At 45.8% G+C, this 17,460-nt stretch overlaps 1 protein-coding gene across 1 annotated transcript in view; it reads left to right on the top strand.

The window, feature by feature from the left end:
* UBAC2 (UBA domain containing 2) overlaps positions 2,332 to 17,460 on the top strand; it is a 171,732-nt gene continuing 156,603 nt past the window's right edge. The window contains exon 1 of the mRNA XM_018056404.1: positions 2,332 to 2,456. Coding sequence (XP_017911893.1) covers positions 2,426 to 2,456 — 31 coding nt within the window. The 5' untranslated portion in view covers positions 2,332 to 2,425. The remainder of the gene's footprint in view (positions 2,457 to 17,460) is intronic.

Below are 17,460 nucleotides of genomic sequence, written 5' to 3'. Positions count from 1 at the left end.
CTTTCCTTCCCATTCTCTTTTTCAAAAAAGAGTGGTCCTTTTTTTGGACTGCTGCTGCTAAGTCGCTTCAGTCATGTCCAACTCTGTGCGACCCCACAGATGGCAGCCCACCAGGCTCCCCTGACCCTGGGATTCTCCAGGCAAGAATACTGGAGTGGGTTGCCATTTCCTTCTCCAATGCATGAAAGTGAAAAGTCAAAGTGAAGTCGCTCAGTCCTGTCTGAATCTTCAAGACCCCATGGACTGCAGCCCACCAGGCTCCTCCGTCCATAGGAGTTTCCAGGCAAGAGTACTGACTACTGCCAGACAAACTTGAAACTGAATTTGAAACTTTGGCTCAGAGTTTGCTTTTGGGAAACCCAAACTAAAACAGGCGCAGCACAGGTGGTTCAGACAGTAAAGAATCTGTCTGCAATGCAGGAGATGTGGGTTCAATCCCAGGGGTTGGGAAGATCCCCTGGAGAAGGAAATGGCTACCCATTCCAGTATTCTTGACTGGAGAATTCCGAGGACAGAAGAGCCTGGGGGGCTACAGTCCGTGGGGTCGCAGAGTTGGACACAACCGAGCAACTTCAGACCAGAAACTAGAGATGGTACTAATCTGAAATATTTTAAAATTTTTGATTGATCAAATTTAAAGATGTTCTAATTCTGTCAAAAGAAATCTCAAATGTTCTGTTACACATTGTTGCTTTTGCCAGAATTATTTCACTGTACTGAAATAATACTCTTTATCTAAATAGGCTGTTGGAAATAACTATAATAAATAATGTAGTTCCCTTGTTGTTTAGCCGCTAAGGCGTGTCTGACTCTTTCCAACTCAATGGAGTGCAGCATGCCAGGCTTCCCTGTCCTTCACCATCTCCTGGAGTTTGCTCAAACTCATGTCCATTGTTCACTTACAAAGGCTTTCTCTCTCCTTGCTATTCTTTGGAACTCTGCATTCAGACGGGTATATCCTTCCTTTTCATGGACAAGAGTTTGAGTAAACTCTGGGAGAAATAGTGAGGACATGGAACCCTGGCCTGCAGCAGTCCATGGGGTCAGAAAGAATCAGACAGGACTGAACGACTCAATAAAAACATGTCCATTAAGTCGGTGATGCCATCCAAACAACTCATCCTCTGTCGTCCCCTTCTCCTCCTGCCTTCACTCTTTCCCAGTATCAGGGTCTTCTCCAATGAGTCGGATCTTTGCATCAGGTGTCCAAAGCCTCCCCATATGTGTTCTTTAAGATCTGTGTGCATGCTTGCTCACGCAGTCGTGTCCGACTCTTTGCGAGCCCATGAACTGTAGCCCGCCAGGTTCCTCTGTCCATGGAATCCTCCAGGCAAGAAAACTTGAGTGAGTTCCCATGCCCTCCTCCAGGGGATCTTCCCGACCCAGGAATCCAACCCGGGTCTCCCAGTTTGCGGGCGGATTCTTTACCAGACGAGCTATCAGGGATGTCCTCTTTAACGACCGCATAACATTAAAGTTTTCAAGCTCAACCTCCCTTTAAAAGAAAAGTAAATTTGCTTTACTAAGGAGTAAAAATTTCGCAAGGGGAAAAAAAATTTTTTAATGGCAAGCGTCCGTTTAAGGACTCCACGACAGAAGTCTAGGGAGCCGGTTCGCTCCGCCAGACTCACCGCGCCTGGTGACACGACACAGGCCACCACGGCGGGGAGGGCTTGAGGGTCCAGGGACCACGGCACTCAGCGCTTTTTGTGGGGATTTCGCCAAAGACCGACACGGGAAAAGGGGGAGGGGACAGCTGGACCGCCCTGCTCCCCGCGACAAGGACGGCCTTCCAGCTCCGGGTCCTCTTCCATCCGAGAAGCTGCCTCTTCAGCACTCGGCCGGACACCGGAACGCGAGGCGGTCGTGTCAACAGTCAGCCGGGGAGCCGGCTCCGCGACGGCCCAGAAAGGCCTGAGCACGCGCGGATCGCGCCTGGCGCCCCGTCACGGGGGAGAGGGGTTAGAGGTCGAGAGGAGATGTCCCCCGCGCCGGCATTCCGGAGGCATATGTTGCTTTGGTGACTCCACGGGGCGAGGGGCGGCGCTAAAGTACTAGTGCGGTCTCCCCAGTTACACCCACTCCTCCCACACGCCATCCCCACTCCTCTCCCAAGGCTCCCGCGGCCGTCGGAAAAATCCGAAGAGGCGGACCCCTTTCACTTCCGACGCACTTCCCTTTCGCGGCAGGAAGTAGGTGAGGCGGGGGCGCGGGCTGGGGAAAAAAAAAAAACACAAAAACGGACGAGCCGCGCATGCGTTGTTCTCTCGCGGCCTCCGGTGTGGAGTCGGGTTGCCGGATTCGTCGCTCCGCCCGGAGTGCGCCTGCGCGGTCGCAGGGTTTTCTCCACACGGCCCCCCCCCTTTCAGTCTCCGCTTCCCCTCCCCCTGTCCCCCGCGGGGGCTTTGAGTCCGGCGCCGGGACCATGTTCACCAGCACCGGCTCCAGTGGGCTTTGTGAGTACCGGCCGCCGCCATCCTGGTTGTGTCCCCCTAGACGGCACCCTTGGGTACCTCCTTGAGGAGGCTGGGGGCGGCAGGGACTCGGGGGTTGCAGGAGGTTTTGTGTGTGGTGGCGGGGATCGATCTTCCGTCCCCGTTGCCAGAAACTTGGCAGTTCCTGCCCCGTGGGGGCCAGCGGCCACCGCCCCCGTCTCAGCCCCAGCTCCCCCCGCCCGCCACCCCCTGTGAGCCCCAGGTTCGGTGCTCAGGTGCTCCCGGGGCTGCCGCCAGGTGGGCTGGGCAGTTAGGCTCCGGCTGGGTTGCCTGGTGTTCGGGCCCGGCTTCATGCCCTCAGCGGAGAAACCAGAGGCCGTCCGGGTGGAGGCGATACTGGAATCCTACTCCCTTCCCAGTCACCTTGCTCCATTCATTTTAGGCTACCGAGGGACCCAAACTGGCTTCCCTCAGATGCAGATTTCAAACCTCTGCGTCAGAACCTGACCCCTTAGTTTTACTTAAATTGTTTTTTTCCTCCTCAGCCTTCCTTAGGAGTATTTAGATAAACAAAAACTGATTAAAAGTACTTGAAAGTGGATGGAAATGGAAGGGCCTTTGCTGCTGGATGTTGTTGTATTTTAGTGGAGTATCAGCTGTGGGGTGTCAACAGATAGAGGGTAGAGAAATATATAGAGCCTTTTAAACAGCTTCCTTTTTCTCGCTGAAATGGCCTAATTGACTCAAGGAAATGGCAACCCAATCCAGTATTCTTGCCTGCAAAATCCCATGGATGGAGGAGCCTGGTGGGCTACAGTCCATGGGGTCGCAAAGAGTCGGACACACTGAGCGACTTAACTTTCACTTTAACTTTCAAGGTGGACTGTATGTCAGCTGAACAGCATTGAGGTTAGGCATTGACACAGCAACAGCGAACTGTTTGAATAGCTACAGTTTTTGCAATTGCTTGTCGCTGTTCATGCTTCCTTATCTCCAAACGTGTGAAGTTAATCTTACAGAGTACAGAGGCAGTTGACATTTCCAAATGCTCATGGTCTGTTGTGAAAGTTAGGAATCTTTTTAAGAACACAGATCGCATTATTGACCAGAGGATTTTTGCAGAAGTTAACACCTGTGGTCAGCACTTTGTTACATAAGTGAATATTAATATGTCTCTGGTCAATAAACGTTCTGTAACAAAAGATGTATTGAGATACCTGGTCAGTAAATTGATATCTTATTCTGGGAGTAAGTTAGTATCAGGGTGACAGGCATAAGTATAAATCTTCCTCACTTCTCAGCTTCTCAGGTTTTGAAGTGGGCTTAGTATTTATGGTTTCCCTTGTTTCATGATTTGATTTATAGCATTTTTCAAGCACTGGCCTCAGAGTACCTTAACAGCTACTAGGTAGTTAATCTTCCTCAGAGTACCCTTTGGATAGAGAACATCACGACTGTTGAAACTGATAGTTGAGATGGTGGTGTGTTTTTCCTGTGATCCTACTATGAGCCATACACTGCTGAATAGGAAATTAGTGGTTGTTATTGTTCAGTCATGATCGACTGTGGGACCCAGTAGATTGCAGCACCCCAGGCCTCCCTGTCCTTCACTCTCTCATGGAGTTTGCCCAAATTCATGTCCATTCATGCCATCCAACCATCTCATCTTTTGTCGTCCCCTTCTTCTCCTGCCCTCAGTCTTTCCCAGCATGAGGGTCTTTTCCAGTGAGTTGACTCTGCATCAGGTGGCCAAAGTGTTGGAGCTTCAGCTTCAGCATCCGTCCTTCCAATGAATATTCAGGGTTGATTTCTTTTAGGATGGACTGGTTTGATCTCTTTGCAGTCCAAGGAACTCTCAAGAGTCTTCTCCAGCACCACAATCAATGGTAGAATTCTTCAGTATTATTTCTTTTGTCATTTTGAGCTATCCTTCCTTGCTAATCAAAAAACATTAAAAAATTAAAAGAGCAAGCAAAATCTGTTACTGGTTACTATGCTTTGTTAGCCATTATGTTGCCAAAGTATATTCAAATTTGATGTAAGGTGACTCTGGGGAAGGTAAGACATGATTACTTGTGGCACATGGTTGATAAGTATTGATTTCTAGGAGCCAAACTGCAGCCTAGGGAGAGGCCTAGGCCCGAGGCTCTTCCTTAGCTGTCTTGCCTTGTCTCTGAAATAAATGTGTCTGAAGCATAAAAATGGGTGGAATGGCCATTCCTCAGAAGTCCATGTCTTATATGCTCCTTTAGCGAACATTTTGAGCAACTCTTACGGGTTGGTTTCTGGGGATGTGACAACTCTTGCTGGGTTCTGGGGACTTGACATTGGACAAGTCTTGGTCCCAGTGTTTGCAGAGCTTACAGTGTTGTTTAGGCACCATTTTTCCCCCCGGACTGGTCTTTTGGCAAGTCTAGGCAGAAACATTTTCCTTGCTCTGAAGTTTTTCTTTGCAAGGCTCCCCACTGCAAGGGAAGTGATTTCCTTTAGATAAGTCGTGTGCCCTTTGGTAAATGAGAGTTCTGATCCTAAGCGTCCTGAGGATGAATGTTTGCCTAACCCTGCCCCAAGAGGTGTTTTTTAAGGGAAAAATCCCGGCTCTTTCCTACCACCTGCATATTTCCCACCTCTGTGACTAGTAGATGATGGTGTTTTCATGTTACACTTGCTTTCATCTCTCTCTCATTTATTTATTTATTCTGCAAGTGTCTGTTGACTATGTACATAAGCCACATACGGTTTGTGTACAGAGGATAAAGTGGTACACAGGATGAAGCAGGCCAGCATCCAGTAAGTATGTTACCATGTGATTGCACATAGTGGTAAGTGTCGTGAGGAAAATTCGAGGGTAGTGGCGTAGACTGTAGTTATAGAGGACTATAGCAGGACGCCAGAAGAATGCCAAGAATGCTGCTTTAGCTGTTAGGGTCAGAGAAGACGTTCAGGAAGGGGACCGAAATGGTGTGAAGGAGCCAACAGGTGAGTTTTTGTTGAACAGTGTGCATCTCGCAGAAGGGGAGACGCAAGTGTAGAGACTCTCAAGCAGGCACAGCAGGGCGTTTTCCAGGTGTTGAAGAAAGCTGGTGCTGCCAGGGCCATGACTCAAGCAAAAGGCATTTGCAGCCATGTCTTTGAAACTGTACTGCTGTCGGGTAATTTAGTCAGTTCAGTCGCTCAGTTGTGTCCGACTCTTCGCGACCCCGTGAATCGCAGCATGCCAGGCCTCCTTGTCCATCACCAACTCCCGGAGTTCACTCAGACTCACGTCCATCGAGTCCGTGATGCCATCCAGCCATCTCATCCTCTGTCGTCCCTTTCTCCTCCTGCCCCCAGTCCCTCCCAGCATCAGAGTCTTTTCCAATGAGTCAATTCTTCACATGAGGATAAACGTGTGTAGGACTCTTGTTCATGCCTCATTTTAGATCTTGCTTAGGGATGACAACATGTTGAGTAATAGATGTATTATTTCTTACATTTATTAGTAAGCGTTCCCATGACTTACTTCACAGTGTACTCACTCTGACTGTGGATTCAAGCAATACTCGTTGCATGTCTGATGTATTCCAATTGCAGGTCCCACCCTTAAGGAGTTCAGTGTCTAGTGGGAGAAAAGTTGACAAAAAGCAATGAGACAATGTCTGTACTGGGTGCTGCAGGTTTCTGGCAGGGGTTGGGCTCGGGAGGGGAGAGGCGCTGTTAAGAGTTATATCTTAGGGAGATGCTTCAGCTGACTTTTGCGGCCTGAGCACGAGCTGCTCAGGCATGCGAGTAGGGAGAGGGCCTCTGTGAGGGACGGAACCTGGGCAGGGCCTGGCAGAGAGGCCGGAGGTGATGAGTTAGGGAATTGCTGATTCCGGCGGAGGGGAGCACTTTCTGCACAGAGGTGTGTGCAGTGACGTCATTCAGAGGCCAGTGAGTCGAGGGCTGGGGATGGAACCTGAAGAGGAGACGTGGCCAGCTGCCCCTCCCCAGGAACACAGACAGGAGCGGATGGTAGAGCCAAGTTCAGGAAGCAGGAGAAGGTGAAGCTCTGAAGCTCTGGTTGGGGAGGCTTCACGCTGCTGTGGGCGGCAAGATGGAAGCTTCCCCTTGGGGATGTGAGCAGGGTTTTCCATACGCTGCCTGTATCTTGGCTGCGAAAGCAGCCACAGAGCTTTCAGATTCCTGGTCCCATCCCCAGAGAGTCATATTCAGAAGAGCCAATGTGACCATTAGAGATCTGAATTTTTAAAACCAGGGGGAAGATTCTGAGGGACGGACTTAAAGGCAATAGCGTGGCCAGCAGGAGGGGCCCAGAGTCCAGCAGGAGAGGCTGATGGCCCTGAGGCTGATGGCCTCAGGGCCCCCACTGGTGGGAGCAGTGGGGATAGACGGAGGGGAGAAGGAGGATTCTAAAAATGTGTAGGCAGGTAGGCTGTGTCAGTAGAGCTCAAGAGATCAGGAGAGAGAAAGGAGTTGAAGGTGACTGGGTAGACACGCTCCTGTTCACGGAGGCAGGGAGTGTAGAAATGGAGGGCTCAGCTGGGGGGAAGACATGTAGTGTCTGAGGGCCTGGGAAGTCCAGTCGGAGATAACCCAAGGGCCATCTGCAGAGAGGGAGCTGGCCTGGACACAGGCCATTACGGGGTTGTGCCCTGGATGTGAATGACGACACCGGGAGCAGCAAGTAGAGCTGGAAGGCTGAGGACGAAACTTTCAGTTCAGTTCAGTTCAGTCACTCAGTCGTGTCCGACTCTTTGCAACCCCATGAATTGCAGCACACCAGGCCTCCCTGTCCATCACCAACTCCCGGAGTTCATTCAGGCTCACGTCCATTGAGTCGATGATGCCATCTAGCCATCTCATCCTCTGTCTTCTTCTCCTGCCCCCAATCCCTCCCAGCATCAGAGTCTTTTCCAGTGAGTCAATTCTTTGCATGATGTGGCCAGAGTACTGGAGTTTCAGCTTTAGCATCATTCCTTCCAAAGAACACCCAAGGCTGATCTCCTTCAGGATGGACTGGTTGGATCTCCTTGCAGTCCAAGGGACTCTCAGGAGTCTTCTCCAACACCACTGTTCAAAAAGCATCAATTCTTCGGCGCTCAGCCTTCTTCACAGTCAAACTCTCACATCCATACATGACCACTGGAAAAACCATAGCCTTGACTAGATGGACCTTTTTTGGCAAAGTAAAACTTTCGGCAGTTCTGGTCCAGTGTTGAAGGTGCGGTGGAGACAGGAGACAGCAGACTAGGCAGACATGGGTGTTTCTCTAGGAGAAAACCGTCCTCATCCGACCTAGTTTGATTTGCCTGCTTTCTTTGTAAACAAACTCCTGCAGCTTCTTCCCACTCTCTCACGGTGACTCTGATGGCCAGACTTCCGATCTCCTTGTCTCCAGTTTACAGCCCATTTCTGGCATCTTCCACTTCCAGTCTGGAGACCATGGTTGATTCCCCGAATTGCATTCCCATCGAGACCCTTGGCGACCTGGGATCCCTGTCCTGCTCTCTGACCTGGCAAAGCCCCAGCCCTCGACCTAGTGTGTGGTGTCCATGCGAGCTGAGTCCTTGGCACGGCTGCTCAGTTACATTTCTTGGATTCCGTTGTCTCGTCATCCAGACTGTTCCCATGCTTACTCCATCCCAGATATAAGGGCCATGGGTGTTGGCACCCATGGCCATGCCTGGGCACATCCTCTCACTAACTTGTTTGTATCCATTCTTTTGCAGGTGTTAGAGGAGACTTGCTAATGTTGATGATACTCGAGCTGATTTTGGAGGGACAATTAAGGGTTTGTTAGGCATGTGAACGCAGTCCTTTTTTTCCCCCCAGTCTAAAGGAATTCTTCTAATTGAGGCCCACCCTTTGTCTATTCTTAACTCATTCTTTTAAAATTTATTTTTTATTTATTTGGCTGCATTGGGTCTTAGTTGCAGCATGTGGGGTTGTGTTCCTTGACCAGGGATTGAACCCGCGGCTCCAGCATTGGGAGCTCAGAGTCTTAACCACTGGGCAACCAAGGAAGTCATCCTCTGCTGCCTTTTCTAGTGACACTCCCTCCTCTCTTCCCACATGAGTTAAAGCTGGTGCTTTCTCCTGTGGGCTCTTTGGAGACCCCCAGGATATTTCAGATCCCTATTTTGTGGAGAGGAGATGTTATTCCCTATTTTTTTCAGGTGGTTGTGAAGATGAAAACATTTATCATGTGTAAACTCCTAGAGTTGTGCATAGCAAATAAATAGGGTGAAGTATTTTTTTCTTTTTCTATTTTAATTACTTTATTTTGAATTGAAGGATAGTTGCTTTACAGTATTGTGTTGGTTTCTGCCATACATCAGCACGAATCGACCATAGGCATACATGTGTCCCCTCCCTCTTAAGCCTTCCTCCTACCTCCCACCACATCCCATCCCTCTCAGTTGTCACAGAGCCCCAGTTTGAGTTCCCTGTGTCATACAGCAGAGAGACTTCTCTAGTAGCAACCTATGGAAATGATCCCTGAAAGTATAGTCTTAGGATGAAGTATTTTTAACTGGAGACGTCTTTGGAGTCTTAAAAATACAGAAGCATAACCACTTCACCCATTGACCACATTCTGTACGTGCCCAACTGCTAATGACTTTGTTTCTTCTTCCCTACCAAGCTTCTTGAAAGATGTCTTCACTTTTTTCCTTTCTCTCTTCCCTTCACTCTTAAGCTCTGCAGTTAATTAGCTGTTTTCTTTTTTTTCTGATGGTCTCCAGCTGTGGCCTGGCTTCACAGTGCCTGCTTCCCTCCCCCACAGCCACCGAGAGTGAGTGACCGGAGACTTCCTTGTCCACATGCGGGCCTCTCACTCCTTGTCTTAGTGGAGTGTTCTCTCACCCTGGCCTTGATGAACACTTTTTGTACAATTTAAAAAAAAAAATAGAAGTGTCGTCGATTTACAATCTTATATTAGTGTCAGGTGTATAGCATAGTGATTCGCATTATCGATTGCCTTCCATTCAAAGTTATTATAAAATACTGGCCATATTCCCTGTGCTGTACATTACCTCCTTGTGTCTTATTTATTTTATACCCGGTAGTCTGTACCTTTCTAAAATTCCTTGTTCTTTGACTTTCTCCTGTCATTTCCTTAGTTTCTTTCACATCCTCAGGGGCTCCTGAATTTGGCTATAAGTTATTGTCACTTTAAGATGAGCAGGATCATTAAGGTCAAAACCTATTTCTGTCAAAGTAAAGAGTGAACTAGAGGTTGTTGTTGCTTAGTTGCTAAGCCATATCTGACTCTTAAGGACCCCATGGACTATAGCCCACCAGGCTCCACTGTCCATGGGGATTCTTCAGGCAAGAATACTGGAGTGGGTTGCCATTTTCTTTCCCAGGGCATCTTCCCAACCAGGGATGGAACCTGGGTCTCTTGCATTGGCAGGTGGATTCTTTACCACTGAGCCACCAGGGAAGCCCATGAGCCAAAAGTAGAGTGGAAATAGAGTGGATTGTTGGGATGGACAGCTGAGCGAGTCTCAGGAAGACAGAGCTGGAGTCAGCCCTTTGGAGATTCAGATGGTTTTCAGTACCCAGGGGTATCATGCTAACTAAAGCTCACATGGCCCTGAGTTGGGAACCAGTATAAATTTATCGGAGTGTGAAATTCATTCTTAGCTGGAAATTTCCTTTGACTGAAACTCTTCTTTCTTTATCCAAAAACCTTAGTTAGGAAGCTTGAATCAAATGCAGTTGATGAATCCGTGGTAACAGTGGTGCCAGCCTATGATAAGGACATTCTTCTCACTCCAGAGATGGGTGAGCCGTAAGGACCAGTGGGTCATTCAGGGTCTACAAACCCCACCCTCATTTCAGCTTTAGGATATTGCCTCAGAAGCCGAGCACTCTCTCACCAGCATCACACTGACATGGACACTTCGATAATTTCCCACTGTGGCTGTGGTGGTGCTCCCAGGAAGGGCCATACCATGTTCTGATATATTCTTTCTTCAGGTATGTACTCAATGTGTTGAATACATAAGTTGTGGGAGATGATCAAAGTAAATATTTTTGTCTGTCACCATCTCTTTAAAATGCACTTGGCTTGGAAAGCTTTTTGCCTTTATGAAAAGGCATCAGGCCTTATGACTTTTTATGCACTCTTTAAGTTATTGATTCAACGGCTGTTTACTTTACCAGTGAGTCAGCTATTCTAGGAGCTCAGGATTCGGTGGTAAGTGAAAGACAAAAGGTGCATTCAGGTGGCAGTAACCTTAGGAAACAGAAGTCACAAAACATAAGCTCAGTTTAGAGATCGAAAGTACCCAGTTCAGTGTATTCTGCCTTCATTCAAAGGTAAGACTTTTTCTCCCTCTTTCTCCCAGTTAAGATTTTCTCCCTCTTTAGACATTGAAAGTACCTAGTTCAGTTCATTCAGCCTTCATTCAAATTTAAGACTTTTCCTCCTCCTTCCTCCCAGTTGGGATTTGTAGCTGGTAACCTGTTGTCAGAGAAAGTGATGTAACTAGCTTCTGACCTTTTATGTCCCATCTGACCCTGAAATTTCCGGTTTCTCCTTCCTGGTTTCTAGATGGGGCAGAGTGGGAGGACGAAGGAATGGTGAGGATCTTGGACTGTTCTTATGCTTCTCTCTGCGCCTGGCCAGTGGTTTAAGCTGACTCTGTCCTGTAGGTTCTTACGGTGTCTGGGGAGGCACTCATGCGGGTTGCTCCCCTGACCTGGGGGACGTGTTGTTAGGCTGGTGGGCTTCATTTGGTGACTCTTCCTTAGCTTCCTGAAACTTAGGTCCATCTGCAGTTTCTTCCTTCTAAGGCCTGTTTGGCTTGCTTGAGGGTACTGTGGGACTGAATCAAAGACGACGCCTCTAGCTTGTGGTCCACCTCTGCTCTGCTGGAATTGCTGATTCTTTGTCCTGGTCGTGTATTTTTTATCTCATTGATCAACATGGCTTCTCCTCCTCCTGCTTTCCAGAAACCCACTCTACCCCCCACCTCCTATCAGGGCTCACGTATTCAGCTCACCCCTTGCTCGGCTTGATGCGAGGGCCTGGAGGTATGCACAGTGGGTTGGTGGTTCACTCCACTCGTCTTCCTCGTGATGTCCTCTCTCCACAGCAGAGAGCTCTCACCCTTCTGCTCTTTATACCCATGATCTGACTGAGAGGACTCTTGGTGCTCTTTCTTTGTAAAATCTGCATCTTGGTTGTGGAGTCTCCCTTTGATATTCAGCGACTCTTGTATTAATATTTCGGTACCTCAGTGAAACCTGCAATTTTGCCATCCTGTTTTAGTTAGGTTTCTGTTTTGAGGGCCAAGGATTACTTGGCTGGCCTCTTTAGAGGTGACTTTGTGTATTTGTGTTCTGATTTCATTCCTTGTTGCAGTAAGGGATTAACTCAGCAGGCCGGGTTTGCCCAAACCCCTGAACCAGTTGCTTTTAATGCCTGATTCTTGGGGATAAGCTGCTTCCCAGATTTCTTAAGTTTTGAGGGAGTATATTTTTTGAAATAGGGAGATGCAACCAGTCCATTCTAAAGGAGATCAATCCTGGGATTTCTTTGGAAGGAATGATGCTAAAGCTGAAACTCCAGTACTTTGATCTCCTCATGCGAAGAGTTGACTCATTGAAAAAGACCCTGATGCTGGGAGGGATTGGGGGCAGGAGGAGAAGGGGACAACAGAGGATGAGATGGTTGGATGGCATCACCGACTCGATGGACCTGAGTTTGAGTGAACTCCTGGAGTTGGTGATAGACAGGGAGACCTGGCGTGCTGCGATTCATGGGGTCGCAAAGAGTCGGACACGACTGAGTGGCTGATCTGATCTGATCTGATCTGATTTTTTGAAACTTGAGAAGTACAGTACTCTTTATTCAAGAATTTTGATTGAGAAGGAAAGACATATTAAGTAGGAAAGGGCAAACCTGGAGGGTGCTTTTAAAAACAATGTTTTCCTTTTCAATCTAAAGTAAGATTAACCACATTATAGAAAGCTTGCAAGATAGAGAAAAACCACAGTTAGCATCTCAGTGAATTTTCTTAATCTCTTCCCCTCTGTACATTTATGTTCTTGTTTTAAATGAACTGATTTTATTATTGTAAAATGAACGCATGTTCACCAAAGAAAATTCTGAAATATGGAAAAGTAGTGGGAAGAAATAAAAACATCATTTATTAACATCTTGGTTTTTATACTTGTTCCATTGCAAAAATGAATATCCAAGTTAATAATTAAGTTTATCACACTTGAATACTATTTTCTAACTTGATTGTATTTCATGCAACACTCTTAAAATGCAGTCGTAATGACTGTGTATATTCTGCTATTTTCTCCTTTGTCATAAGCATTTTCTTAGTATACTATTCTCGCAGTTAGGTTTGTGCTTCCCTCCATTGTTGTTTTTTTTTTTTTCCTCCCATTATAGTAATGCTGAGAGCATCTTAATTTTCAGATATTCCTAGAAGTAAAAGAAGACTAAATAGAGAATATTTTAACTTTTGATACTGCCAAATTCTAGCCCCACAGGATGGTACCTACAACTTTACCAGCAATTTTAAGGGAAAAAATACTGGTTTACTTAAGTTATCACTTTTAATTTTCATAGTAGCTCTAGGTATTTTTTCTGCAAATGAGTATGTTGAAGCTCAGAGTGTAATTTGTCCAAATTATGTGGAAGAGCTAGGACTGAGCTCAGGTTTTCCTGCCTCCAAAGCCGGTGTTTTTTTTCCTTGTGTCATGCCACATTAGAGACTAAATTGATGTGAATTTAGTTTCTGACTAGGAGCAATGGGAATATAACTTCCAAGCCTTAGGAAAAACACCTGGGAAGAAGAATCAGCATTTAAATGAGAGTTCTGCGTATCTCTGTAATTTTTCAAACAACAACTAATAAAGTATGCATTATTATCAGCTTTACTTATGTATTATTACCAGTTTTACTTGTATCACACTGTAAATTTTACTGTGTAACACCTGTGTGACGTTGCTAGGCTGCATCTGAACAGCTGGTTAGTTCTCAGAACAACCCCGTGAGGTACTATTCTGAATTATTCCTCGCAGTTTGCAGATGAGGAAGGCGAGGTGTAGGTATTTAAGTAACTTGTCCAGGATCATAGCTGGTGAGGAGTGGGGCTAGAATTGGAATCCAGTCTGGCTCCATGTTGTGTGTTGTGAACTAATGCACACTACTACTGCCCAGACTCAAGTTTATTTACATTTCTCTCTCTTGACCACTTGACCCTGTTCATAGGATGGTGATGAATACAGCAGCTCTGCTCAGCAGTGGGGCTTATTTCCTGGTCACTGAAAACTCGCTCTGAGTCCTGTCAGGTAGCTTTTCATTCCTCCTCTTGTGTCTGCTGCAGCTCCTTTCTCTTGGGTCCACCGTGTTCCTTCTATTGGCTTTCAGTCCATGAGTCTCCCTCTTTCTTCCTAAGCAGAACCAAAGCCCAGTCCTGTTTTCACTAGAGATGTTTTATGTCCTAATTAGGAATTTTTTTTTTCTTGTAGGAAGTAATATATTATGGTTGTTTTTATTTGCATAGTGTTCTTTTCCCCTTCTCTTTCTTAATAACTTGACTAATAAAGAGAAAGTAAAAAGAACACCATGCAAATAAAAACAGCCATAGTATATTCAGTCAGTTCAGTTGCTCAGTGTTTTCGACCCCATGCATCGCAGCAACACCAGGCCTCCCTGTCCGTCACCGACTCCCGGAGTTCACTCAAATTCATGTCCATCGAGTCGGTGATGCCATCCAGCCATCTCATCCTCTGTCATCCCCTTCTCCTCCTGTCCCCAATCCCTCCCAGCATCAGAGTCTTTTCCAATGAGTCAACTCTTCGCATGAGGTGGCCAAATTACCAGAGTTTCAGCTTTAGCTTCAGTCCTTCCAATGAACACCCAGGACTGATCTCCTTTAGAATGGACTGGTTGGACCTCCTTGCAGTCCAACGGATTCTCCAGAGTCTTCTCCAACACCACAGTTCAAAAGCATCAATTCTTCGGCACTCAGCTTTCTTCACAGTCCAACTCTTACATCTATACAGGACCACTGGAAAAACCAGAGCCTTGATGATGGACCTTTGTTGACAAAGTAATGTCTCTGCTTTTCAATATGCTATCTAGGTTGGTCATAACTTTCCTTCCAAGGAGTAAGCGTCTTTTAATTTTGTGGCTGCAGTCACCATCTGCAGTGATTTTGGAGCCCAGAAAAATAAAGTCTGACACTGTTTCCACTGTTTCCCGTCTATTTCCCATGAAGTGATGGGACCAAATGCCATGATCTTAGTTCTCTGAATGTTGAGCTTTAAGCCAACTTTTTCACTCTCCTCTTTCATTTTCATCATGAGGCTTTTTAGTTCCTCTTCACTTTCTGCCATAAGGGTGGTATCAGCTGCATATCTGAGTTAATTGCTATTTCTCCTGGCAATCTTGATTCCAGCTTGTGTTTCCTTCAGCCCAGTGTTTCTCTTGATGTACTCTGCATATAAGTTAAATAAGCAGGGTGACAATATACAGCCTTGACGTACTCCTTTTCCTATTTGGAAGCAGTCTGTTCCATGTCCAGTTCTAACTGTTGCTTCCTGACCTGCATACAGGTTTCTCAAGAGGCAGGTCAGGTGGTCTGGTATTCCCACCTCTTTCAGAATTTTCCACAGTTTATTGTGATCCACACAGTGAAAGGCTTTGGCATAGTCAATAAAGCAGAAATAGATGTTTTTCTGGAACTCTCTTGCTTTTTTGATGATCCAGTGGATGTTGGCAATTTGATCTCTGGTTCCCTGCCTTTTCTAAAACCAGCTTGAACATTTGGAAGCTCACGGTTCATGTATTGCTGAAGCCTGGCTTGGACAATTTTGAGCATTACTTTACTAGTGTGTGAAATGAGTGCAATTGTGTGGTAGTTTGAGCATTCTTTGGCATTGCCTTTCTTTGGTATTGGAATGAAAACTGACCTTTTCCAGTCCTGTGGCCACTGCTGAGTTTTCCAAATTTGCTGGCATATCGAGTGCCACACTTTGACAGCATCATCTTTCAGGATTTGAAATAGCTCAACTGGAATTCCATCACCTCCACTAGCTTTGTTCGTAGTGATGCTTTCTAAGGCCCACTTGACTTCACATTCCAGGATGTCTGGCTCTAGGTGAGTGATCACACCATCGTGATTATCTGGGTCGTAAACATCTTTTTTGTACAGTTCTCCTGTGTATTCTTGCCACCTCTTCTTAATATCTTCTGCTTCTGTTAGGTCCATACCATTTCTGTCCTTTATGGAGCCCATCTTTGCATGAAATGTTCCCTTGGTATCTCTAATTTTCTTGAAGAGATCTCTTGTCTTTCCCATTCTGTTGTTTTCCTCTATTTCTTTGCATTGATCTCTGAGGAAGGCTTTCTTATCTCTCCTTGCTAATCTTGGGAACTCTCCATTCAGGTGCTTATATCTTTCCTATTCTCCTTTGCTTTTGACTTCTCTTCTTTTCACAGCTATTTGTAAGGCCTCCTCAGACAGCTATTTTGCATTTCTTTTCCATGGGGATGGTCTTGATCCCTGTCTCCTGTACAGTGTCATGAACCTCAGTCCATAGTTCATCAGGCACTCTTATCAGATCTAGTCCCTTAAATCTATTTCTCACTTCCACTGTATAATCATAAGGGATTTGATTTAGGTCATACCTGAATGGTCTGGTGGTTTTCCCTACTTTTTTGATTAGCTCCTACCGAAAAAAAAAAAAAATCCTAATTAGGGAATGGCAACCCACTCCAGTATTCTTGCCTGGAGAATTCCCATGGACAGAGAAGCCTGGCGGACTACAGTCCAGGGGTTGCAAAGAGTCGGACACGACTGAGTAACTAAGTACATTATCCACCTTGGGCTTCCCCAGTGGCTCAGCAGTAAAGAATCTCCCTGCAATGCAGGAGACCCAGGAGACGTGAATTCAATCTCTGGGTCTGGAAGATCCCCTGATGGAGGGCATGGCAACCCTCTCCAGTATTCTGCCTGGAGAATCGCATGGACAGAGGAGCCTGGCGGCCCCAGTCCATAGGGTTGCAAAGAGTCATACACGACTAAATTGACTTAGCCCATTATCTGCCTTTTCCACCTTTTCCCATTCTCAGCTTATGGCAGTATCAGTTTAAGTCAGAACCTGCCTTAAATCAAGCTACTTTAAAAATGTATTTCTGTGGAATTTTAATAAGTACAACCTAATAAAGAATATCATAAATAATAATTGACCCCAACATTTTTGAAGTGTGCTTTGTGGAACACGCTGGTACTGTGTGGGGCTGCTTAAATATTTTTTTTTAATTAAAAATTTTAAACCCCAAATTATATTGTTCAGTTTATTTTTTCTAGCTTTATTGAGATACAGTTGACAAAAATTTTATATGTTTATATCATTTGTGATGTTTTGTCATATGCATACATGGTGAACTGATTACTGCGGTCAAGATAATTAACATACCAACACCTCATAGTCATCTTTTTTGTGTGTGTGGAAACATTCAAGATCTACTAGCCAGTTTCAAGTATACAATACAGTATTATTACCTATTGTCCCATGCTGTACATTGCTTAAATTTTAACCCTCATTTAAACTATAAATGAAAATTATTGTTATTTTTATTGTTGTTCAGTTGCTCAGTCATGTCCAACTCTATGTGACCCCCTGCACTGCTTATATAAATCATGATTCCCTTTCCCAGACATTTTTCTTAAGATTTTTATGTTACATTGCCACTGTTATCAGACATTTTCCAATGCTTATGTCACCTTAGTCCCTTGAATGTAGCATGATACAGTGGAAAGAGCACAATATTAGTTGTTTTTTAAAGATTGATGATGCAAGTTAGTACTTCCAGTCTTATGGACCCTGCAACAAGGAAATGTAACTCTTTGTTAAATTTATTAACTTTTTGTTTCTAAGACTTAGTGGGCATGGTCTTCATTGTAGAAAATTTGGGAAATAAAAGGAAGAACATAGAATTCCAGTTCGCTGTGCCACCGAGAGTTCATCCCTGTTTACATCTTCAGTTCAGTCGCTCAGTTGTGTC

This window comes from Capra hircus, chromosome 12 (assembly GCF_001704415.2).
Source record: "Capra hircus breed San Clemente chromosome 12, ASM170441v1, whole genome shotgun sequence".
Lineage (NCBI taxonomy): Eukaryota > Metazoa > Chordata > Mammalia > Artiodactyla > Bovidae > Capra > Capra hircus.
Note: the sequence above shows the minus strand (reverse complement) of the source record. Positions and strands in the feature narration are given on the sequence as shown.